Source organism: Vicugna pacos, chromosome 13 (assembly GCF_048564905.1).
Source record: "Vicugna pacos chromosome 13, VicPac4, whole genome shotgun sequence".
NCBI lineage: Eukaryota > Metazoa > Chordata > Mammalia > Artiodactyla > Camelidae > Vicugna > Vicugna pacos.
The window spans coordinates 23510635-23530611 of record NC_132999.1 but is presented as its reverse complement, the minus strand read 5'-3'; the positions used below and the strand labels follow the sequence as shown (position 1 = coordinate 23530611).

At 37.0% G+C, this 19977-nt stretch overlaps 1 protein-coding gene across 2 annotated transcripts in view; it reads left to right on the top strand.

Annotated features, from left to right (window-relative positions):
* Positions 1–241: 241 nt before the first annotated feature.
* Positions 242–19977, top strand: part of HOOK1 (hook microtubule tethering protein 1) — a 57002-nt gene continuing 37266 nt past the window's right edge. The window contains exons 1-6 of one of the 2 annotated variants that reach the window (XM_072974334.1): positions 254–570; positions 994–1097; positions 7246–7331; positions 10991–11063; positions 13802–13852; positions 15031–15163. In XM_072974334.1, the coding sequence (XP_072830435.1) occupies positions 7309–7331; positions 10991–11063; positions 13802–13852; positions 15031–15163 (280 nt within the window). In that variant the 5' untranslated portion in view covers positions 254–570; positions 994–1097; positions 7246–7308. Of the gene's footprint in view, positions 571–993; positions 1098–7245; positions 7332–10990; positions 11064–13801; positions 13853–15030; positions 15164–19977 lie in introns of both variants that reach the window. The other variant, XM_006200546.3, reaches the window with a different exon arrangement.

Genomic DNA, 19977 nt, shown 5'->3' with positions numbered 1-19977 from the left:
CTTCCCTCACGTTGATTGGTCAGAATCCAAGAGGGCGTGTCCAATCAGCAATCCCTCTGCGCAACCTATTCCAGCTCTTCCCGCCCCCTCCCGCCCCACCCGTCTCTCTCGGGCACCTACGTTCTTTGTGACTGGTGCGCGCCCAGGTCACTCAGTGCGGCGGGGAGAGGTGTGCGGTGGGAAGGAGGGGTGGGAGGAGGGAGGGAGGGGAGGGGCGGGGCAGAGGCGGGGCAGAGGCGGGGCTCAGGTGCGGAGCCGAGCGGCAGAGACCAGACGAGGGAGGGGGCGAACGCCAGAGCGGAGAGGGGCGGAGCGGGGGCGGCGGCGAGGAGCGGGTTACGCTGGCGACGTCGGTAGCGCGAGGCTTCGCGCGTGAGCGGCGCGGGCGCTGGGCCTGGCTACGGAGCTCTCCTGGCGGGCGAGCAGGTCGTCGACGCCGGCTCCTGGGGAAGCGCGGGGAGGAGGGAGGTGTCGGTGTCCGCGGCGTAGTCGACGGCGGTCCCGGCCATGGAAGAGACGCCGCCGCTTCCGCAGTCCGAGCTGCCCCTGTGCGACAGCCTCATCATCTGGGTGAGTACAAGGGGGCGAAGTGGGTCGGAGGGCTGCGGCGAGTTGCCTGGGGTGCCTGATTCTCCCCAGGTGAGCCTGCGGAGGAGCGAGGGCCACCTGCGCCCTTGACTCCGCGTATTGCGCTCCGCACCTCCGGTCTCCCTTGACCGCGACAGTGCCACCTGCGGGTCGCAGGGCAGGTATGTGTCCGTGAGTGTGTGTGTTTCTGTCTTGGGGGGGAGGGCAGGGTAAAGGGAGCTCGTGGAGAGGGGAGGAGGGACGGTGGAGGCTCGCCTTACCCCCCTCACCGTGCTTCTAACAGCTGTGGCTGGAGCCTAGCGCCCATCCCTTTACTCCCCGCTGTCCCATTTTCCTCCCCTGCCCTGTGCCCAAGCCGTAGACTTTCTGGGCCACCTACTCTCTTGCCTTCTGTCTGTTGAACAGCCGTCCCATAGAGACCTTTGGACCACTTGGGAGTGAAGACGCCCTCCGAAACCTCCCTCCCACTCCAACCACCTTGCTTTTACTTGGACACAGGTGGCCAAAAGGTGGTTTTAGTTTGTGGATCAGTGCTTCACCCCAAGCTTTCCAATTTTGTTGAAGCCCCTTAGAAGAGGCCTTTCCACGTATTTCCTGCGTGGAGAAGAGATATTTGGGTGGGGGCTCATACTCCTTTTTTCTCACTGGTTTTCTTCTTCCAGTGGACAAGCATTTTTTTTTAAAGAAAAAAACTTGGCATTTTCGTTTGCATTTATCCGTGCTTCGTATTTATATTAATTTGTGTTGGTTTTGGACTGGCAAGATCTGTCCCCAGTATTGTCAGGAAAGAAGCCCTCAGCGATCAGAGAGCTAACATTCAGGTGTGGCTTCTAACCCATAATGGGCAAGGTTGGCGCTCCATGGTCCACCAGGTGCTGTTAATGATGCTCTTCACCAAAGCAGTTGTTTAGTTTTGTGTGGGAGAGTTTGTGCAGAATGGAATATAAACAGACTGGATAAGGAGGTGGTAATTGGTTGATGAGATTCCCTATCTCTCAACGCCTGTAATTCAGAAGAATGAGAAATCAGGGAGGTTTCTGGCAGTGTGGGAAATCTATTGGGAATAACCATAATTTAAGGCCACTTTTATTCTTTGGAGGTAAATAGCTTTTGCTGTAAGTAGACTGCAGGCATGTGGGGTTTCTGAATTAAAAGCAATTCGCCAATTTGTAATTTCACTTAAAATAACTTGCAGTTTAGATGCCATATTTAAGACTGTCATGAAACAAGGCAACATTATTTCTAATGATGTGTTTTATTATGACTGGTGACTAATTAAGGGGTGTGTCCTAATCTGTTGCATTGTTGCTCTAAACTTCTGACTTAAGTAGTAAGCTTAGTCTTTATGATGTCGTTGACATATATGAGGTGGTGGTGAAGCATAGGATTATCTTGAATGGTATTTCGATGTCTTAAAATATTATGTGACCATATCCATTCTTTTAATCAGTATTTATTGAGTTCCTACTTTGTACAAGACGCCAAGGAAGAAAGATATCAAGAATAATCAAAGAACTTTCCATTTTAATTAAAGTGGTAGGCAGAGCTATGTATTTTTACAATGGAAGGCAAAATTTCTTAAAAACTGTAAAAATAACATAAAGAATGATAAGGAATCATAAATGACAGAGTATAATTGGTTGCTTGCTTCTCCAGCTAGTTCTCTCTCAGGCTGCTGGACCATTGTGGAGAAAATGGAATTTATGTGCAGACTGTTGCCTTTACAAATGCTGCTACAGCCAAATCTTTCTGTTCCCATAACACTGCCCAGCTTTATGATAAGAAAACCACACAGTGCCTCTCATGTTTCTCTTTGCAAACCTTTATCAGTACCCTGTCTGAGCCCCAACCCTTCTCCCCATCAGGAAAATGACCACCTTCTCTTTGTCTCTGGCTCATGATCCACCTTCTACCTCTTCTAAAACTTTCTCTGTCATTTACTTCCTTCAGTATTTACTTCTTCCTTTCCATTGGCTCCTTCCTCTCCTGCATGTGAACTTGCTCAAATTTTCCCTCTCTGAAAAAAAAAAAAAAAAAAAGGAAAGAAAGAGCCACCACTGCCTGTGAACACCACACTGTATTCCCCTTCCCTTCATGGTCATATTCCTTGAGGTTTCTTTTCAATACTTGTCCTTTATACTTTCTGAACTTTGATTTGCTCCTCTACCCACTGCACTTGAGCTCCTTACTCTAAAGCGTTCACTTACTAGATTTGGCAAACTGGGAACTGTTATATTATCCTTATCTCACTGGATGGTTCCTTTGTAAAATTATCTTCTGCCTTAGTTTCTTGGGTACCTGTCTCTAGGCTGTTCTTTACCTCTCTGGACGATTCCTAGAGAACTTTGCTGTCTTATTTTACCTTTGCCTGCCACTGCACTGTTGATGTTAAACTCACTTTCCCGACTTTCTGCAAACTGCCCTCATGCCACACTCCCCCATGGCTGCCATGCTGCACTGACTTTCTGTTTCTTGAGGAAGTTAAGTTTTTGCTTTTGTTTTTGTTTTTTAATGCATGAGGGCTTTTTAATTTCTCTTCCCTCTACCTGTTTTCCTTAAGATTCTTCCAGTGGGTGGCTTCTTCCCACTATTCAGTTTTTGGGCCTGTTGTCATCTTTCAACGAGATTCTGTGATAGTGAGTGACCTACCTATCTCCTACTCTTACCCTTTCTGTTGTGTCTATAATACTTAACATTTTCTGAAGTCAACTTGTTTGTTCCTTGGGGTCAGAGCCCTTGTCTGACCTGTTTTCTGCTCTGTCCCCAGGAACACGAACTGGCTAGGCTCTCCAATACAATATTGAATCAAAGCAGTGATAGTAGATATCTTTGTCTTGGTCCTGGTCCTCAGAGACCAGTATTTCACCCTTCAATATTTCACCATTAAGTATGTACGTTTTTGTAGACAACTGCGGTGAATTTTTTAATGTTTCATAGATGACTGATAACTTTCAACAAGTAGAAATTAGAGGAAATGAGTTTTCCAGAAACAGGGCAGGACCCCCTAGCACTAATATAAATGGTCTCCTTTGGTGATGGATTGAAAGGAGGTAGTGAAAGACACTTTTGTCATGATTTCCCTGGTCTCTTAATGTGCTCCCTGCCATACTAAGTAATGTTGCATGTTGAAGGGAAGTAGTAGGAGATATAAAATAAAAAGTTATGATGGAGCCAAATAATGGAGGTGAGAAAACACTTGATAGTGAGCTGTGCTATTTCAGCACTAGGTGGTGTTTTTCTAGGACAGCAGAACACCATGAACAGAATTAGGAAGTCATCAAGAAAGGTTGGTTAGCTCAAGAGATGCCTCTTTGGGGCAGTTTTTAAAAAGTTAGATTTCATAATTTGAAACTCATCATAAAATAATTAGTTACTAGAAATGTTTTACTGCTACTTAGCAAAAAATTCAGGGCTGAAGGATAAATTTGGGCATCATTGATTTATATGGTGGAGCGACCATAAGAGAGTTCACAAAGTATGCGTTGAAGATAAGTTTAATTCTGCCTCTTGGCTCTGTGACAGTTGAAAATTATAAATCTTTGGACTTAAGTTTCACCAATAAAATTAGAGTGTTGGACCAGTTTGTTTGTTTTTTTTAATGGTTCACTTGGCTTCTGCATGTTTTGACTTTGACAGGGGGGTAAAGGAAAGACCAATACCAAATATATGCCCAAATCAACCAAAATATGAAAGGCTGAATCATTTTTATGAAGATCTTAAAACTCAAAGAAGTGATCTTCCTTCTGACATGAGCAGCTGGAGGAGGAGAATTTGAGAATAAAGTTGACCCAAGGTTGAGTTTTTGTTGGCTATCAGTTGTGAAAACCCCTTTCCTCCCTTGATTTCTTTGATGTTTGTATTGAAACAGTTCAGGAATAACACTTATACATCTCTGATTATTCGCTTTATTTAAAAATAAAGAAGAAAGTTAAGATGGTTATATGCCACAACACCGTGTTTAGCAGCAGAAGCCCTGTCTGTCCTTTTTGGGTCCCTCACTAAAACTTCTGCCTCTTCACTCTTTGAAGAGTAGTGTGAAAGAATACATTTTCTTTTGTTCCTCTGCTTTGACCTCATTCCCCCCAACTGAGCTTTTAAATTTCTTCACACTTCTTGGTTATAGAGTCTTTCAGTTTAGCCACATGAAATGACATCCTCTGTTACCTAATTTATTTTGCAACCAGTGTTAAAACTTCCAAGAAACACTTCCCATGGCTTTAAGAAGGAGAAACTGACCTTATTCTGGGCATGGTGGGCAGTGAGGCAACTACTCAGTGCATTTACTCCTTTTACGTAGTTCTTTACTGCTTTGCCTAATATTCTGTGCCTCATGAAATTGTCTTCTTAAAATCACTACTCGTATCCTTTTTGTAGATTGTTAATGAGGTAAAGTGTAAGTAGGAAGGGTTGAAAAACAGGAGCTGCCGTTTACCTGCAAGTGTATGATTATCTTCCTTTTAAAGATGCCCTAAACCGTAGATTTTTTTCTTTCTTGTGCATCCACCTGACAGCAAAGTCCTTCTTATTTTACATTTTAAATATTCCATGAATTCATCCTGTCCTCCCAGTCCACATTACCCTAACTAATCTCATCCATCCAGTTGTCAACAAGACTGTTGCCAGAACCTTCGAACTGACTCAAGCATAAAGCTACTCTCCCTCATTCTCTGTGCCACTTTTGCTGCTACTCAGAACATACTAACGATGTTCATAAGAATCACTTGGGATTTTCTGATTTAATATGTCTGGAGTCTCTGATACGTATTGTTCTTAGACCCCACACTTTGAGAAACCCTGATTCATAGCTAATGTGCTACCAGCTGTTGAGCCTGTACCATGTGCGCCAGGCACTGATCTAAGTACACTGTGTTTTCTCATTTATTTAGTTCTCACAGCCATCTTGTAAGGTGAGGTAGAAACTATCCTGCTGTTTCCCCATTATGTAGATTATACTGTTAAGGATAAGTCCAAGCTTCTTGCCGTGAATCTCCGGAGTCCTGACCCGTGCCTGTTTTTAACCCCCTTGGTTGTCTCTCTTTGCACTGGAAATCCAGTAATACTAAACCACATGTTGCCTAAAAATACCACCTCTTTTTGTATATTTGTGCTTTTATTATGTTGCTGTTTCCTGACGCTTCCTTCCCCTGACCCTTCCTTTACTCAAGACCTTCCATTCAGGAATCATCTCTAAGAAGTCTTTCCTAAATACAAGCCCTAATTAGATTAGCTGATTCTCATATATTTCGGAGCATTTTGTGCATACTACAATAATGGGACTAGAAATGCCATCTTCTAGAAATGATTTATGTCTTTTTCTCCTCTCCTTGACTCTTGATTAAGACTACTTGAGGGTAGAAACCTCGTGATTTTCCTTTGTAACTCCACCCTATACTACAGTGCTCTACATAGGGTAGAGTCTCAGTAAAGAATCTTTGTGTGCTTTGAAAATAACTGGGGTGGGGAGGGACAGACTGGGATTTTAAAATGCAGAATAAATAAACAAGATTATCCTGTATAGCACAGGGAAATATATACAAGGTCTTGTGGTAGCTCATAGCGAAAAAAAAAATGTGACAATGAATGTATATATATGTTCATGTATAACTGAAAAATTGTGCTCTACACTAGAATTTGACACAACATTGTAAAATGACCATTACTCACTTAAAAAATGTAAAAAAAAAAAGTAACTGTGGCTAGATTTAGTTTGTCTCTGTCATTCTTCCATGTTGTATTAGGATAATGGAGACAGACTTACAGAATCTCAAAATACACAGAAGCACTAAAGGTGTATTATACTGGTAAAATAAGGAATTATAATTGAATAGTAAAGGAGATAAATATGTGTGGGAAGAGTGAATCATAGTATATTTAATTTAAGATTTTTATGGGTTGAGATTTCTAGAAAGTATATAATCCATCTTAGCACTGTTTTAATTTGCTTTTTAAAAATTCTTCAATCTTGTATTTGCTTTTTAGATAAAAATGCTTCTATTTTGTATTTGCTTATTCCACTGCTATTTTTCATATATACATGAATGTTTAACAAATAGAGGTTTGAAAAGTTAGTAATATCTAAAGCCAGACTAGATAGGAACAACTTGATATGGTGGGTAGACCCCGGACTGTTCATCCTCTGAGGGTAACTGTTGGAGGCAGAAATTCTGCCTGATTTTAGAGCTTATCGGTGCACTAAGTAGTTTTAGACTTGACATTCCTAGCCTTTGTTTTCCTACCAAACAAGTGAGGTTTTAGCATGCAACTGTTAGGTTTTCATGTTAATTTATTTTTCCTGATGGTATTCTCCGAAAAATAGATGAAACATAGACTCTTACTATCTTAAGAGTTCTTTACATCACTTTCAGAAACTCTGAAGTACTTCATACTTGACATTAATATATTTGATGATCTTAGGTATAATATTTTATGATTTTATGAAATGTTAAGTATTTTATAAAAATATTATACAGCCATGGAAGCTTAATAGTATAGTTTCATTTGTTTGGCAAGGTCTGAATTTAAACAAAGCAGGACAAGTTTTAGCTATTTTTCTCTCTAGTGTTCATTTATATATATAAACTTTGGGGGGTCAGGGGCAGTAAGGCTACCCTCTGGGTATAAAGAGGTAGTGAAGTAATTTGCTTTATGTCATTTTAGCTGCAGACATTCAAGACTGCCGCACCTTGTCAGGATGTCAAACAGCTGACTAATGGAGTTGCCATGGCACAAGTGCTTCATCAGATGTAAGTAGTGCACTGGACCCTCTCTGAAACAGTTGTAAGCCCAATACCAAGGAAGAAAATCTAGACTTGTGTTCTAAAGGTTACTGAAACTTCATCGTTTTCCGCGATGACAGGCTTATGGTACCAAGGCATTCTTGCTAGGAAACGAAGTTTACCACCTGATTATTTCTTGCTTGTTCATAGACATACGTCTTAATTAAATGAGCAGTCAAGATTCTTACCTATTCAAGACGTGTTAGTTTTAAACTTGTTCTGGTCATGTTCACAAGTTACAGTAACTGAGGAAGAAATAGGTTAATGAGTGGTATGTGCAACTTCTTGTAATGTTTTCTTCAGTTACACCGTTGTCATGTTAAGGTGTCAGTGCCTGGAGATTACTATTATCAAAGTTGTTACTAAAAATGAGAAGGGGAATTTTGCTTTTTAAGGAAGTAGCAACATTTAATGAATAATGCTTTCATTATTTGCCTGAGGCAGGTATGCTTCTAAATAATAAACTCTTAAAAAAATCAATGCCCGAACTATATGACTTCCATGGTGAGGCATGGAATTATTGCTAAGGTTCTGCAGTTCCTTAGTTATTATCTTTGGTCTGAAAACATTATCTGTGTCTCTTTTTTATATGTAGAAGCCACTGTTATTTAAAAAACACATTGGGGGAAACTAACTACAACTGAATTAGTTTCCTAAAGTAATTATAACAAAGTGCCACAGATTGGGTGGCTTAAAATAGCAGAAATTTGTTCTTTCAGAGTTCAGGGGTTAGAAGTCCTGTTTCAGCGCACTGGCTGGGCCATGCTCCCCCCAAAGGTTCTAGGGCAGGACCTATCTTTGCTGCTTCTTAGCCTCTGGTAGCCCCAGGCATCCTTAGTTTGTGGCATGGTAATTCCATTCTCAGTCTCTTTCTTCACATGGCTGTCTTCCCTCTGTGTCTTTGTCTCCTCTCCTCTTCTTAGGATAAGAGTCATAATGGATTAGGGTCCACCCTAATTTAGTATGACCTCATCCTATCTTGATTACATCTGCAAAGACCCTATTTCCAAGTAAGGTCACATTCACAGGTGCTGGGGGTTGGGCCTCGAACATTTCTTTTTTGGGGACGTAATTCCACCCACAACATGTATTTAATTGGTAAAATTGTTGAAGACAAATACCATGAGTGGAGTTAAAAATCCTGTAGTGTTTCTTGCTTAGTTTTATTGAAAACAATTGGACCACATTGCCCTTCCTTCCCTTATTTGGTGTCTCTTGAGTTTCACTGAAGTTCAGGAAGATATAAGAAATGGAGCTTATTATTGGGGCCAAGAGTCAAGTTAAGGCATATATATGTGGCAAGGCAAAAAAATAAAAGAATATATCCTGAAAGTTCTGAGCTTGGATGGCTAGTTTAATAGTGGCTGCCGTTATAGTTGTTTGAGAAGGATGAATTTGTTTATAAGAAATAAAGCAGGAGATATATTTTTATGGAAGTGTTAGGGTATTATGGACTGCATGTGTCCCTTCAAAATTTATATGTTGAAGCCCTCACCCCACAGTGTAGCTATATTAGAGATGGAGCCTTTAAGGAAGTAATTAGACTCATGAGCACACAGCAAGATGGTAAGTCAAGAGAAGAGACCTCAGAATGAAACCTACCTTGCTAGCATCTTCATTTTGGACTTCCTAGCCTCCAGAACTGTGGGAAGTAAAGTTCTTTTGTTTAAGCCATCTAGTCTGTGGTATTTTGCTGTATCAGTCTGAGCAGACTGAGACAGGGCTAAAGTTGATTTGAGATGGGAAGGAAGACAAGTAAGAATGCAAGACAAAAGGATGAAACACTCTAAGATTATCTCTAGATGTGTTTTCTAAAGGTAATTACAATGTAATTATAGAATTATAGAATCATATATAAAGATTTTTTTAGGGTCAATAGAAGACTGGTGTAGTGATCAGGGTTTTCCAAAGAAATAGAGCCAGTAAGATGTTTATGTATTCAATAGAATGTAAAAACAGACACACACACACACACACGCACACAAACAGGATAAGAGAGAAATTTATAAGAAATTGGCTCATGGGATTGTACAAACTGACAACTCCAAAATCCACAGGGTAGATGGGCCAGCAGGCTGAGGTCTAGCGAGGACTTGATGTTGCAGCTGGAGTTCACAGGCAGTCTGCTGGCAGAATTTGCTCTTTCTCAGGGGAGGTCAATCTTTTTCTTAAGACCTTCGCCTGATTGGATAAGGCCCACCCACATTATGGTGGGTAATCAACTCTAATCAAAGTCTACTGATTTAAATATTAATCTCATCTAAAATATATTTTTACTACAACATCCAAGCATATTTGACCAAATATATGGGTACTACAGCCTGGCCAAATTGACACATAAAATTAAACATCATAACTGGCATACCTCTTTTACTTAATCTGATGTAAAAAGAAAGCAAATTTACTTTGAAAGTTTTGACTCATTAAGTAAATGAATTCAGTCTTTTCAAGTAAATACCTGGTTAAAATACATAATTTATGCATTTAGGTTAGTTATTTTGGTAATTGTAGCCTTAGCATCTGGGAGAAGTTGAAAATAATTAACATTAATTTGCTCAAAAGAAAATGGTTACAAATTCCAAACAAATGAATTGAAAATGGTGAAACCAGTTCTGGTTACTCTAATCAGAAGGAATATCTTCTGTATTAGCACATCTGAGACAGAATGATTTCTGAAAAGCTAGGCACTGTTTTCTAGTTCTAGCTTTGCATTTTTAATTTCAGGAATTTACCACCTTGGAAAGAATCCCTTTAATTTCTTTCCTCACTTTAGCTGGCTCATCTGTAAAGTAAAAGTTAAATGAGCCCTTTAAGACCTTTTCGAGCACTAATACTCTGATTTCTTGGTACTTGTTTACCCCTTAAAGCATTTATCACATTCCCCTTTGAGTATAGTTATTTGTGCTGTTTACTTGCTCCCTTTAATAGCTGATTCTCTAAGAATCAGGAAGTAAATTATTATTCTTCATATTCATCTTACTCAATTCCTTACTCAGAGCAAGCATCCAAATATTTTTTTAGAATGGGATCTATTAACACAGTTCACTATTTATAGTCAGATGTTATCCTTCAAGACCTTATTAAACACATACAAATTTGATATAGCAATTCTTTGTGTTGGCCTTCAATATCAATATAGGACTTTACAAGTTTAAAACTAAACTTTGCTATGTACTAGCGTCACTTGGGACAAATTCTTGTCTCATCCTCAGTTCACTGAAGAGTAAGGTTGGGAATAATAGATCCTTGGCCAACTCACTATGATACTTAAATGATCTAATTTGGAAAACGTCAAGCACAGTGCTTAATACATAATAGACACATTACAATGTTTTCTTTTTTTCCTTTTAGGATTGGGACTTTTACATCCACCTGCTACCAGGGTGCCTAGTATGAGATATTTAGTAAATATTTCCTGAGTTCAATATGTTATGATGTAATTTATTATGAGAAATTCAAAAACAAACTCTTAGGAATAACAAAAAATCCCATGGGTTCATTTAAATAATATTCACTATTCTTATTAAGGACAGGCTTTAAGATAGAAAATAACTACTGATTAAATTTGGCATTTTTAATGTAGCAAAAACATTTTAATGCTCAACATTTGTGTTTTTGTTTTTTAGTGATGTAGCTTGGTTCAATGAATCTTGGTTAAGCCGAATTAAAGAGGATATCAGTGACAACTGGAGAATAAAGGTAAGCAAAATGAATGGTAGAATGAGTGCTGTAAACAGTGGTTTTAAAATTAGCACTGAACTCAACTAAATCTTCTTCAAATTAACTGAAGGGTGAATTTCACTGTGTATAGTTTGAGTTTTGACACTAATGTGTGTTCTAATGTAACTAACATCATAATTACATATGGAACATTTCCATTAATCCAAAACATGCACATATGCCCACTCCCAGTTAATCCTCACTCCTAACTTGGTCCCAGGTGGCCTCAGATCAGCTTTCAAATCACTATAGATGTCATTTCTAGAGTTCCATATAAATGGACTCCGGCATTATGTACTCTTAGGTATTCTTCAACTCTAATTTTTTGATTCTTCCATGTTGCCTGTGTTAGTAGTTCTTTCTTTTCTTTTTTTTTTTTTTGAGTAGTATTTCATTACACTGATTTACCACAATTTCTTTAGCCATTCACCTGTCAGTGGATGTTTGAATTGTTTCTGCTCTGTCTTTTCTAACATTGATCATTTCTGCCTTTTATATTTTCTTTCTTGATAAGTGTGACTTGGTGTTTTTCCAAGTTTCTGACTTTTTTCCAGAGAACTAGCTTTTGTTTTCTGTTCTTTGATTACCTTTCTGATCTTTATTATTTCCTTTCTTCTTTACATCTCTTCTTTTTCTTTTTAAGGTTAAAGCATAAATCATCAGTTTTAGGCACTTTTTCCTAATAGTGAACATTGCCTTAGCCACATCCCACACATTTTGACATTCTATTTTCTTATTTTGATTTAGTTCAAAATATTTGGCAATTCCCCTTGTGATTTCCTTTTGACCCATGAGTAGGTTGGAAGTAGGTATTTCAAATTCTAAATATTTGAGGATTTTCTACGTATCTTTCTTTTCTTTATTAATTTCTAATTTAATTTTATTTTGTTTTGAGAACATACTCTGAGGAATTCTTTTACATTTACTGAGACTTATTTTATGACTTAATATGTGGTCTGTCCTAGTGAATATTCCATGTGCATTCGAAAATAACGTGTATTCTGCAGTTCTACAAGTAAGGATTATGCCAGCTTTGTTGATAGTACTGTTTACATCCTTTATATCCTTATGGGTTATCTGTCTGATTATTCTGTTAATTAAGGGGGTAGGAATCCTCAAATCTTTAATAATGATGATTGTGGATTTGTCAATTTCTTCTTTCAATTCTGCTAATTTTGTATTCGTGTAATTTGAATGTGTTACTAGGTTTATATATGTTAATTTTTTTTTGTCTTAATGAATTAATCTACTTATCACTATGAAATGCCTTCCTTTGTCCCTGGTAATATTTTTTGTTCAGAACTCTAATTTGTCTGATATTAATAATGTAGCCACTGCAATTTCACTATGATTATTTTTGCCTAGTGTATCTTTTTCTCTTTTGTCTTTTTATGTCTTTATATTGAAAGTGGTGTAGGCACCTAATAGGCCTTGCTTTTTTATCCATTGACAGTCTCTTTATTTAGTTCTTTTTATTTAACAAAATCTTTCATTTATTTTCTTATCTTCCTGTTGTTTAAATCCTTGAACATTTTTAAACTAGCAGTTGTAACGTTATCTTCTAATTCTTTCATCTCTCATCTTTGAGCTTGCTTCTATTGTCTGAGTTTTCTCCTCATTGTGGTCCACATATTCCTGCTTCTTCACAGGCGTAGTTTTTTTATTGGATGCTGGACAGTGAATTTTATTGTTGAGTGCTGGGTGTTTTTGTTCCCTTAAAGAGTGTTGGATTTTGTTCTTGTGGGTAGTTAAGATACTTGTGAGTCAGTTTGACCTCTTCATGGTTTTAGGGGATGGAAGGCAGATCAAGAGTTACTGTTTCCTCTAGGGCTAGGTTAGACCCACTACTAAGCTGTGACCTTTTCGGAGTCGTTAGTGAATGCTTGTCTGTATAGCACAGTCTCTTCACTCTGGCTGGTGGGAATTTCAACAGTTTCTGGCCACGTGCAGCTTTATGAATTATTTGGTTTATAGTTCCCTGGATTGTTCTTTCCTTGCAAATTATTTTTGTTTATTCTCATTGAGTTTCACTCACATATATGCAAAGTAGTACTTAACCAAAGAGTCAAAGGAACTACTATGAATATTTCTGGAACTCTTTCTCTCCATAGTTCTCACTTCTTTATTCATCTGCCCTGCAAATTCCGACTACTTTGACCTTCCTGAACTTCTGATGTCCATCTTCTCAACCCCATGAGAACATCAGGCTTTGCTTAGCCTCCACCTCCTTATGCCGTGGTACCGGAATTGCTTCTAGAGAGATCTTAGACTAGTGTAGGGCTCATCTTTTTTGCATTTCTTCTGTCAGAAATTAGAGTTCTGTATTGTATTTTGGCTAAAGCTTGAAAACAATGTTCCTTGTATTTTGTTCTGTTTTCTGGTTTGTGGTGGAAAGTCTAGACTCCGTTACTTCCTCATGGCTGACGATGGACATGCTCATAGCTAAATCTTTAAAGTTGGTACTTGAGCTATTGTGGCTCACTTTAAATAGAATCACTCTGATTAAACTATGTAAACATGAAGTCATTTTTTTCTTTAATCAAAGTCTGAATAAAGCTTTGATATTTAAAAATTATCGTGTACTTTAATTTGTAGAACTCTAACACACATTTTTGTTGTCTTTATCGGGGGAGGTTTTTATTGTCTTTCAGCTTGACATACATTTTCTTTCATTATTCATATTAAATAATTTAATTCTTTTTTTCCCCCTCCATTAGGCTAGTAATTTAAAGAAGGTACTTCAAGGAATTATGAGTTATTACAATGAGGTATGAAAGTCATCTGACTTTGTTTAAATATAAAATATTATATGATAATTATATTGACACTGAAAAATGGCTTTTTGTTTATAACATTTTACTGGAATATAATTCATAATTAGAATATATTATGTTTTTTTCCATTTTTAGAACAGTAAAATTTTGTGAACATAAAAAGGCTAAAACTTAATATGTTACTGTAAAATAATGTTTCTATATTGATACTGCTTATTTTCTCAGATACAATTACCTTCATTTTTATGTGATTTGATTTTATGCAGTATTATAAAGTAGAACCTTATAATTGGAGTAATTTTCTATGTGAAGCATTATTTTCACATTTCTTTCCAATGTAAACAACAGCAAAGATACACTGTAAAATTATGGTTGTGCAAGTAAATTAGGGAAAAAATTCAAAATGCAAGTAGTGTAAAGTCACATTAAATAGTACATTATTTAACTATTTTTTCCTTATTCTGCATCATAGCACAGTCTCTAGTAGAATTATTTGATATAAGAATTTATTGCTTGATGTGTGAAAGCTTTTGGTTTGATTTTGCTATTAAAGATTTTTATTTCTATTTTTTTCAAAGTTATCACACAAATGAACTTGTAATTTTTTCCAAATAATTTTAGGACTATTATTTTTCAATTCACTAATGCCTAAGACTTATTTTGAATTTTTTTTTAATGCCAAGAAAACTTGTTAGTAACCTGAAAAAAATAATCTAAAAAAAGAAAAAGATAAAGCCAAGAAAGATTAATCCATTAGACTTATTGTTCATTTGTCAAAGTGTGATGGTTTGTTTTGTTGTTTAATCAAACATATATCAAAATATTATGAATATCCATTGACTTAACATAATCTGTTTATTTGTTATGGCAAGACATTAGTTTTTATAATAAATCAGGCCAGCACTTCTTAAATAAGTCCTCTCTCTGATAGTGGGATCAAAGGATATTTGGTATAAAACCTTTTAGTTGCTTTTGGTTGGTTACTCAAAATTTTACGAGGTTTCTTGAACTTTGCTGACTGGTTTCAGTCAATAATTGTGGATTTATTATTTGTTAATTTACCTGAGTCATTTCATGAAACTGTAATTTATTTTCCTTGTAATAATTAAATGTAGTAAATTCTTTGTAGCTTTCATAAATGAGTGATCTAATTTATTGTTTCAACACTGCAGTTTTTGGGGCAACAGATTTCTGAAGAACTTATCCCTGATTTAAACCAAATAACTGAATCTTCAGATTCTGTGGAGCTTGGGAGGTTGCTTCAGCTTATTTTAGGTTGTGCAGTCAACTGTGAAAAGAAGCAAGGTAAGTGAATTTCATACACTGGAGGATATCTCCTTTCTAGAAACAACCTGCATTGCTTTAGAAAATAGCGTAAAACGTACTATTAAAGGTTGACAGAAAGCACCCTGGAATGTAAGCCAGAAGATCTGAATTTGAGCATAGCTCTGCCATTAAAAAGCTATGAATCTTGAATATCCTAATTGTACTTGGGTTCTGAGATACGTATTCAGTGGCTAAATAAAACTGTTTTAATTTGTTTAATTTAGTATATCCAGTGGTTAGCACTTAGCGGATATCCAATAAAAATTGTGCTTATTTGATACATCATCTCTTTCACATGTAAGATAACCATAGGTTGACTGAGATTTTCATAAATGAATATGCAGCAACTGAATTATAATCCAGGCTTCTTTAGATGATATTCTGCTCTTTTCAGAAGAATGCCTGTCCAGTGTATCCTCCAGATAAGCAGTCTGATGGCATAAATGGAATTGGTGTACTATATTGGTATATCTAAACAGAGATCCAGATCCTGCTGAATACAAAAAGAACATTTTTGGTGGAATAGTAATGAATGAAATGATGAACTGAACAGACCAAGATCTACTTACTCAGGGGCTTGCATGAGTCTGGGGGATGAGACTTTTGATGCTGGTGTTTTTTGCATGATTCTTCCAAACTTGGCCTTAGTATATCACCTTTATAAGAGACTGGTGGGTGCTTTAAGGTTGTAAAATACTTTCAGCCAGAACCTTAGAAAACGCATTCAGTGTTCTCTAACTAATGAAAAAAGCATATGAGACAAGATAAATTCAACAAGAATTAATTTAAGAAGGAGAAACATGAAATATATTAAATCAACTATAGTTTATCAATAAAAGAGTGGTTGGGTGTCAGAAAACTGGTATTAGTCCATCTCTGTAATTAACTGTCAGTTTTTTCTAGGGCACATCAGTACCCCACAGGCTTTCATTTCTCCTAGATAATGTCAAAGATGTCTAGATTAGGGTTTTGTTTTGTTTTTTATAAAAGTAAATATTTATTTGCTCATGGAAAGTTAAAACTTATATAAATGTTTAATTACAAGTTGAAAAATAGTAATTCATTTATAAATTAGCAATTTTCTGTTATTGAGATCCTTTTTTTTCATTTAACGCTTTGTTTTTATTTAAATTACTGGTTATTTATAACATTTTTGTGCTTAATTTTTGCATGTTTGCTAGTTAATCGTCTTTTTCAAAGAACCAGTCTTAACGCTTTGATTCAATTTTGTTTGTACTGTTTAATATCTATTCCTTTATCTCATCTCTTCTATTGTGAGTTAGTCAGTTCTTCCTATTCTAAGCTATAATTGACATTTTAAGCTATACTTTTCCCTTAGGTTATGATTTTGTTGCTTCCTAGAAATATATAGTATGTAGTATTTTCATAATTTAGTTCTAAGCATTACTTAGCAATTTTATCCTGAGTTTTTTAAAAGGGGATTCAGTTCCTAGATACATAAATAAAGTTTTGCAAGAAGTAAATAGAAAGAAATTGTTTAATTTTCACTATTAAAAAAGTAAAGGATTATCTAATTTGATTTATTTTTTGAGGTATGTGTCTGAAGTCTCAATTTTTAGGAGTGAGCAGATAAATAAAAAAAACTTGCAGTAATTTAATTCAGATTTAAAAATGAAACACATCCACAATATAAACATATTTTTATACATTTAACTGAGAAATGATTTTCAGAATGATTCAAAAGTATTGCAAAAATCAGTCTGAAAAGAATGAACTAGTTTGTTTAACAATACCCTTTTTGTCTTGGTAGGGAAAGAGAATTTTTGTGATGGTTTTAGCAGACTTGAAACATTCCATTAACCAAAAAAATTCAGTTAAACGAAATCATTCCATTTCGTATGCACCCAGATTGATTCTTCCCCCCAGCACAGCCCCATAGCATTTAGTGGTCAGGTGTGTATCAGAATCTATGTCCAGTTCTTGGCTTCGCAAATAAAAGAAAGATTTAGAGAACATTTAGACGTTTTCCAGAAGTATCATTAAAACAATGACAGTATTAGAAAATACTAAGTTATTAAAATTGTTTTAGCTGGAGAACCTACAGTTGATATGAATTTAAATCTGCAAGTACAGGAAAGCCTTTTTCTCCTGATTGCTCATTTCCTGTTGGGACAGAATCAGCTTATCTTATTTGTGTGTGTGTGTGTGTGTGTGTGTGTTGAGGGGCAGGGTAAGGTACAAGGATTTCCTTAAGATGAGACTCTGTGACTGTCAAGCAGATGTTTGCAGGAGGCTATATAAGTCTCTTCATTGAAAACGTCCCTGCAGTGAGTAGGTAATAGAATGAAACATTCCAATGAAACAAAAATAAAAAAAACATTATTTTATTTTTTAATTTTTTTAACATTTATTTATTTTGGGGGGCTTATATTTTAAGAATTCATTTAATGCAGGCATACCTCATTTTATTGTGCTTCACTTTATTGAACTTTTTTACAAATTGAAGGTTCATGGTAACCTGTGTCCAACAAGTCTTATCAGCACCATTTTTCCAACAGCATTTGCACACTTTGTGCCTGTGTGTCACATTTTGGTAATTCTCGCAGTATTTCAAACTTCTTCATTATTATTAGTTACAGTGATCTGTGGTCTGTGAGCTTTGATGTTACTATTGCAGTTATTTTGAAGTACCACGAACTGCGCCCATCTAAGATGGTAAACTTAATCCATAAATGTGTGTGTTCTGACTGCTCCACCAACTAGCCATTCCCCCATCTCTCTCCCTTCCTCAGGGCTCCCTATTCCTTGAGACACACCAGTATTTAAATTAGGCCAACTAATAACCCTATGGTGGCCTCTAGGTGTTCAAGTGAAAGGAATAGTTTTGTATCTCTCACTTTAAATCAAAAGCTAGAAATGATTAAACTTAGTGAGGAAGGCATGTAGAAAGCCAAGACAGGCTGAAAGCTAGGCTTCTGCAAAACAGTTGGCTAAATTGTGAGTTCAAGGGAAAAATTCTTGAAGGAAATAAAAAGTACTACTTCAGTGAACACATGAATGATAAGAAAGCAGAACAGCCTTATTGCCGATATGGAAAAAGTTGTAGTGGTCTGGATAGAAGATCAGACCAGCCACAACATCCCCTTAAGCCAGTGCCTAATCCAGAGCAAGGTCCTAACTCCCTTCAATTCTGTGAAGGCTGAGAGATGTGAGGAAGCTGCTGAAGAAAAGTTTGAAGCTAGCAGAGGCTGCTTCATGAAGTTTGAAGAAAGAAGCCATCTCCATCACATAGAAGTGCAAGGTGAAACGGCAAGTGCTAATGTGGAAGCTACAACAAGTAATCCAGAAGAGCTAGCTAAGAAAATTAAAGAAGGCAGCTATGCTAAACAATAGATTTTCAGTGAAGACAAAACAGCCTCATATTGGAAGACTTTCACAGCTAGAAAAAAGAGAAGTCAATGTCTGGCTTCGAAGCTTCAGAGGACAGGCTGACTCCTGCTAATGTGGCTGGTGACTTGAAATTGAAGCCATGTTCATTTACCCTTCTAGAAATCCTAGGACCCTTAAGAATTACACTAAATCTACTCTGCCTGTGCTCTGTAAATGGAACAACAAAGCCTGAATAACAGCACATCTGTTTGCAACATGGTTTACTGACTGTTTTAAGTTCACTATTGAGACCTACTTCTCAGAAAATAAGATTCCTTTCAAAACACTGATGCTCATTGAGAGGCACTTGGTCACCCAAGAGCTCTGAATGAGATGTAGAACAAAATTAGTGTTGTTTTCATGCCTGCTAACGCAATAACCATTCTGCAGCCCGTGGATCAAGGAGTAATTTTGACTTCCAAGTCTTACTGTTTAAGAAATACACTTTGTAAGGCTACAGCTGCCACAGATAGTGATTTCTCTGATGGATCTGGGCCAAGCACATTGAAACCTTCTGGAAAGGAGTCACCATTCTAGATGCCATTGCGAACATGGGTGATTCATAGGAATAGGTAAAAATACCAATATTAGTAGGAGTTTGGAAGAAGCTGATTCCAGCCCTCATAGATGACTTTAAGGGGTTCAAGGCTTCAGTGGAGGAAGTAACTTCAGATGTGAAGGAAATAGCAAGAGAACTGGAATTAGTAGTGGAGCTTAAAGGTACGACCAAATTGCTGCCATCTCATGAGAAGATGTTAACAGATGAGTTGCTGCTTATGAATGAGCCAAGAAAGTGGTTTCTGGAGATGGTATGTACTGTTGAAGATGCTGTGAAGAGTGTTGAAATGACAACAATTTAGAAATTACATAAACTTAGTTGCTGAAGCAGCATTAAGATTTGAGAGGATTTTGAAAGAATTTCTACTGTGGGTAAAATGCTGTTAAACAGGACTGCACACTACAGAAAAATCATTTGTGAAAGGAAGAGTCAATTGATGTAGCAAACTTTTGTCTCATTTTAAGAAGTTGCTGCAGCCACGTAAGTTTCAACAGCCAGCATGCTGATAAGTCAGCAGCCATGAATCAGGACAAGACCTTCCATCAGCAAAAAAATTACCACTCACTGAAGTCTCAGATGATGGTTTAGCTTTTTTTTTTTTAGCAAGAAAGTATTTTTAAATTAAGAAATGTACATTTTTCTTTAGACTTAATGCTGTTGACACTTACTTGACTACAGTATTGTATAAACATAACTTTTATATGCACCAGGAAACTAAAAATTTCTTGTGACTTGCTTTATTGCAATACTTGCTTTTTTGGGGTGGTCTGGAGCTGAACCCGCAGTATCTCTGTGTTATGCCTGAACATGTGAATTCAGCCCATAATACTGAATATTTAACAGG